Raw genomic sequence first — 5914 nt, forward strand, 5'->3', positions numbered from 1 at the left:
GCAATATACATAGGAATTATATGGGCCATTCCACGTCAACACGCATGCGGCTCTGCCCAAAAAGTTGAAGGTCAACTAGACGAACTATTGAAACCTAAAAGTGAATCCAACTGATTCAAATTTTCTGTGAAATATTATCGAAGTGATTTTGGAAAAATCTTTAGAAAAATCACAACTTCCGAAATTGTCTATTGATTTTTATAAAGGTACTTAGTTCTACTCGGAATAAAACACTATTTTCAAAGTAGTGACTAAAAGAGACTATTTTCTTTTGATGTTTTGCCAAAAAATGTTGTAGAAGTGGAAAAAATAATAAAAATTGGTGTAAATTTCGGATTGACCTAAAAAATTTCAATATATTTGCAATATGCTCACAAAACTTGTTATTTCTTAAAATAGTATAAGCAAAGAACGTAAATCTATAAGAGACAACACGTTATAATTGTAGCGAGTGTTAACATCAGGAGCGCGCCTTCTCTTTTGCCCAAATACGTTTTTTGATTGGATGAAAAGAGAATTCAGAGGCGGAGGCTTCGAGACAGTACAAATGTATTGGAATTTCTAGACGCCGAGTAAGTAGACGTGCATTTCTAGCATTCCGAACAGGCATGTTGGACGCATTTTCCGCAATTTTCTTCTTTGTGCGGCTTTTAAGATGAGCCCAAATCTGGAACAAAATTACAAGCTCAATTTTTGATACAATTTACTATTTATAAAAAGGAGTTACCTTTTTCCATTCGGTAGCTGTTCTTTGTGGAGGTCCATGTGCGTTTAATTTATTGGTTAATTCATTCCACTGTAGTTCTACCAGGCTCTTACTCACACCAAACGTTGGAGCGCATCTTGCCAAGTCTGGATTTTTCTCCAGCTCTTTTACCAGCACATCGAACTGAGCACTGGAAGTTTTTAAACACTGTAAAATATACCAAACAATTAATTATAATAAGACGAATGTTTTTTCGATTATTTTTTGTCTTTTTTGCTTGAATTATCCATTTTAGCGGCTCGCATGATAGCAAAAACTCTTTCGTTTGAATTTGACACTTTTTTCTTTATTTAAAGTCGTATTCGGGTTAGAGAATTCACATTTGTTACGTTTTCGTCACATAAAAATCAGCTGTTATCGACTAGTTATCGCCAGGGTAGCGAATTCGTGTTAGGTAGTACAAATACACGAACAAACGGCTGTTCAGACGAGACGAACGCTCGTTTCGAGATAGAGAATCTGGCTGTAAATCAAGGCTATTAAAAATTTGTATATTAAAGTGCAAGTCGAAATGCATCTAAAAAAAGCTTGTAGAAACTACATTTACAAGTGTAGAATATTTCGCTGATAGCTACAAGTGTATAAAATAATATTGTGTTACAAAAAGTTATAGAAATTGTAGCTACAAGCCAATCACTAATAACTTGTAGACTTGTTACAATTGTAGACTTTGTGTTACAGGCCCCAGGTCGTTTGTGCATAAAAGGTCATCCACTGCGCGAACGCTTAGAAGACAGCGCCAAGCGTACCTTGTACTATACGGGGCGTGAAAAAAAGCTGTTGACAGACGCACCAAAGGTAAACCAACTACTTCATCAATCCACGCGCGTACACACATCCAAACACATCCGAACACATCAACAGACATCGATACATACATTTAAAGCCAACAGATATACGGGCGAAGACCTGCAACCGTAGCTAAGTCCTAAACAAACGAACAGCTGGTCTGGAAGATCTTGGCGGAGCAGACTAACAGCCACTGAGAAAAAGTATTAAGCGAGAAGGAGCATAAAGCCAAGGAGAGCAGTGCTGTGAGAAGCAGAGGAGAGCGTAACATCGTGGGACAGCATACATAGCAGGAGCGTAACAGACCAGCACAGCGCCTACGCTGCGGATCCGCTGCTGCGCCGCGATCATCTTTGGTTCTTGCACTTAATCGCTTTTGCTTAGTTTTTTTGTTCGCTTATTTTTCCTACCTAGTTTAAGTTCTCGTATGTTTATGTATGTGGGGAACTCAGGGCTTTTACATACCTTGCTTTAGATTACTTGATTTTCGCATTACTTTTTAGTTATTCTTTTTTTCTTCGGATTTGCAATCCCTGGCCTTTACAGGCATGAATTCAATTGCTGATTTTTTTCGGTTTTTTTTCTTTGGACAGGTCTTTTTTATTAATCTGCATAGTTTTGTTCAGCGCAATAACTTTTTTTTGAACACTCCGAAACGAAGTGATTTCAAACAAAATTTTTGCATTTCGTTAAATATACACGTATGCTTACATATATGCTATAGCCAGACGGACATATGAACTTATATATTTGGTTTCCTTACCGTTCGCAATTGGCAGTATATGTATACATGTGTATACATGCAAGTATTTTTGTTTTTTTTAGAATTCGATTCACAGGCCACGTTCTGAGCTAGGTTCACTATTTTTGTTACACGCATCATAAGGTTTGGTTAGCTCACATTAAATTTTATTTTATTAATTTTTATTTTTATTATTCAATTCTTATATGTACATGTATATTTTCTCCGGTAGTTTTCCGACTCGCTCGCCGCCCGGTATCACGAGCGAGTGCTTTTACTTTAAAAACAGTAGGGCAGTAGGTACAGACCTCAGTATCGTGACTGCAGATGTATGTACATATGTATGCATATATAGCCATCTTTATATATAGTAGGCTCTCTAACTCTCCACACAGGTTCTCGACAGCATCCTGCTACCATCATCGCTGGAGGCCAAGGTGAGTACATGAATTGTTTTTGAATATAATACTATACATATATGCACATATACATATATATGTATATATATACATATGGGCCCGCTGGATATATGTATGTACGTAAACTATACCAATATTTACCGGGTCTTTTTGTTGTTGTAATACTGAATTACTATTGAAGTCAAAGTGTTATCATTACGGAACTTATTTATTTTTACAGAGAGAGCAAAATAGATAGTTATAATTCATTGTTAGTGAATATGTATTTAGATACATTTAAGTAGAGGGGAAATATGTGTTAGGGTGGTAAAAAAGGAAGAAAAAAATAAATTGAAAATCATATATTTGGAATTTATAGGAAATAAGGTATAAGATTAAATCTTGATTTATGTTCGATTCAATGCTTTTGTTCAGGGATTAGGGTATTTGTGAAAAAATGAGAGTAGTGCTTAGGATTAATAGGCAATAAGAGATAAAAATTAAAAACCTGAATTTTTTCTATAATTGAATGAATATTTGTTAGCATTAGGGTGATAGAAAGAAATCTTCATGGTGTTAAAAATAGTAGATAAGTTGAGATTGTCAATAAAGAGTTAGAAAAAATATGATAAGCTGAATGCAGGAGTTTGTTGATGGCTGAGGATAATTGAGTATGAAGTGCTGAGCACAGGATTTTGGTATGGGTGTTGCGCTTGGGCAACGCAGGGGAAGTGGATACTCGATGACGGAGGACTTTGAAATGACTGACTGATGACAAGACGGACTTATGCCAGCTTAGGGGCGTTGTTAAGAAAGGTGAGGGGGTCAAGGTTCTTGGTGCTGTTATCACACGTGATGCAGTGCTCTGGATCACGGGCTGTCGATGGCTCAAGACCGACCATACGTGGCGAAGAGTCACAGCCTGCGAGAGGTGCCCCTGCTTTTACTGAATATGGCGGATCTAGAGAGAACAACTCGATAAAATCCGTAAGTCCAGGTGTTAATCAGACCGTGCCTGCGGACTGAATGGCACTACGTTAGTGTGGCTTTTTACGTTGTACTCCAGTCACGTGGCGCCGTCTGGTTTTATTTAGTCTTTCCGGGGTACCGGGGCTCTGCCTCGGATGACCTCTCTCTTCCCCCTTACTCGTGGGATTCTATGGAAGAAACACAAATAAAAAATAAAAAAACAATAAAATCTCTGTGCCCTCTAACAGTGGCCCTCCGACAATGGCGATCGCAGCGGACGAACTGGGTGCAAATCCAGACGGCCAAGGCCCTCAACCCTCTCGGGATGCTGTAGTAGGCGAAATGGACTTTGATCCAAACGGCCTTCTCAGCAACCCGGTGGCCATGGATGTCGATATTGTCAACATGGGCTCTGGTTCAAATGGCAACGACATCCAAATACCCACAGACGAGGAGGAGGCGCTCTTAACGTCACAGCAGGAGGAAGCTAGTACTCCTAAAAGAAAACTCTCTGGAGCAGGTAAAAAGCGCTACAAATTCTACCTCTCCAGAGGTGTCAGCGAAAGCGATGCCAAACGGCTAGACAGTATTCCGATGGCAAAAGGAAAGGCCGAACTGGCTTTGCTGGCTGGCACAAAGCTTAAGAGGAACCGATCGGTGAACCTGACATCTTCCCCGGTGGTGAACTCTCCCAAACGGAAACCAGGTCCAGCTAACAAAAGGGCCCATATGAGACCAAAGGAACCTAGTGTCAAGGCAACTTTTGCCGATGTCACAAAGGCGCCGACCTGTCAGACGGACATTGGTAATGGGGTTAGGTTAGGGTTACTCCCTAAAGGGTACCCTAAATCGCTTTGGTCCTTAGACCAACTACAGGCCATTCAGGCGGCCATCCTGGAGGTGGTGAGGCGACATGCATGAGGTGGTTGCACCTTCCGTCCGGGATGGATGTCAATTGGCTGCGGAGACGCTGAAACGCTGGAGTGGCTGCGCATGGTATCCCAAACCCTGAAACCTTGGAAGGGCGCGGAAATTGTGGCAATGAATGTCACTGACGTGCCCAAACCCAGTGTCTACTTTGGGTACTTTCCGGAGCCATCAATCACTCCAGTGCACAGTATCCTTGGCCTTGTCGAGGGTCAGAATGAAGGGCCTATAAGCCCATAATAGAGTTACGCTGTGGTGGGTCCCTGGGCATGAAGGATTTGAAGGCAACGAAATGGCTGACTATCTCGCAAAACGTGGGGCCCAAACGCGAATGCATGGTCCCGAGCCTTTCTGTGGTACATCTACAGGATACACTGCAGAACTACTTAGGAGTTGGGAGGAATGTCAGATTGCTGCCCACTGGCGTAAGTCAAAGGGAATGAGACAATCAAAGAAATTCATAACTGTATTTTGGAACGAATTTCCGTCATTCCTTGTCAAATTTGGTTTGGAGATAAACCGGTTTCGGCGTTGTGCCATCTTCAGTGTCATTTTTCGTTCTGCATAATTTTTGTTGGTTGCTCGTATTTATACTCCTTGTTAACTACCTCTTTCTTTTGTTAGGTACGTCTTTTTAGTTTTGCAGTGTTTGCGATGCTCAATAGTTAGATGAATTGTTTTGGCTCGTTTTTGACGTCAGGTAGAAGTCCGTGATGTTTACCTTTTTTGTTTTTGCAGTTGGTGTATTCCCTCTATGTCTGTCCTTAATATTTTGTTGTTGTAATTTTTCTTCTCGTACAGTAGTTTTGGAGGTTCAAACAGTACGTCCGATACAGTATTTATTTGCTCATTTATTATCTGTCCTTTGAAGGTCTTCTGTTTATATATTTCCATATTTTCTAATATATTCAATCTTTCTCCTTTATGTTGTACACGGAGAAGTTCTGTTGTTTGTCCAATCTTCATTGATGTGCATTTATTTTTGATCATGTGATTCGCGAAGTTCGATTCTCTTGCAGCCTCTGGTTTTCGTTTTTTCTTATTATAATCCCTTATGTGTTCTCGATACCTTATTCTTATATTTCGCCGTGTTTGTCCTATGTAGCTGTGTCGGCACTCGCAGGTTAACTTGTAAACACCCTGTTTATCTAGCGGGTCTTCCTCGCTTATTTTCTCTTTCAATATACTTCCCACTGTGTTCATTGTTTTAAATGATGTCCGAATGTCGTACTTATGAAAGAATTTGGCAAGTTTATAAGATGTCTTTCCTGTGTAAGTTAGAACTGCCCAAGTTTTTTTATTGTTTTCCTCTTTGCTAGTCTT

The 5914-nt window shown here is 40.1% G+C and overlaps 1 protein-coding gene across 1 annotated transcript; it reads right to left on the minus strand.

Annotated features, from left to right (window-relative positions):
* Window positions 1-460: 460 nt before the first annotated feature.
* On the minus strand, window positions 461-1604 carry LOC118749135. The gene is made up of 3 exons (XM_036483903.1): window positions 1560-1604; window positions 728-913; window positions 461-667 (listed from the first exon to the last, which is right to left on the minus strand). Exons 1-3 carry the CDS (start codon window positions 1602-1604, stop codon window positions 461-463), a joined length of 438 nt encoding a protein of 145 aa, XP_036339796.1.
* Window positions 1605-5914: the final 4310 nt, after the last annotated feature.

The sequence above is a fragment of the Rhagoletis pomonella genome, unplaced genomic scaffold (genome assembly GCF_013731165.1).
Source record: "Rhagoletis pomonella isolate Grant_MI unplaced genomic scaffold, Rhpom_1.0 Rhpom_scaffold_00014, whole genome shotgun sequence".
In the NCBI taxonomy this organism is placed as follows: domain Eukaryota; kingdom Metazoa; phylum Arthropoda; class Insecta; order Diptera; family Tephritidae; genus Rhagoletis; species Rhagoletis pomonella.

Excerpts from the sequence above, each read along its gene's own strand:
- LOC118749135 (XM_036483903.1), bottom strand. The coding sequence starts at position 1,604 with ATGTGTGTACGCGCGTGGATTGATGAAGTAGTTGGTTTACCTTTG. Across the intron at positions 914-1,559 it reads AAGTAGTTGGTTTACCTTTG|TGTTTAAAAACTTCCAGTGC; the intron begins GTGCGTCTGTCA and ends TATATTTTACAG. Across the intron at positions 668-727 it reads CAGCTACCGAATGGAAAAAG|ATTTGGGCTCATCTTAAAAG; the intron begins GTAACTCCTTTT and ends ATTTTGTTCCAG.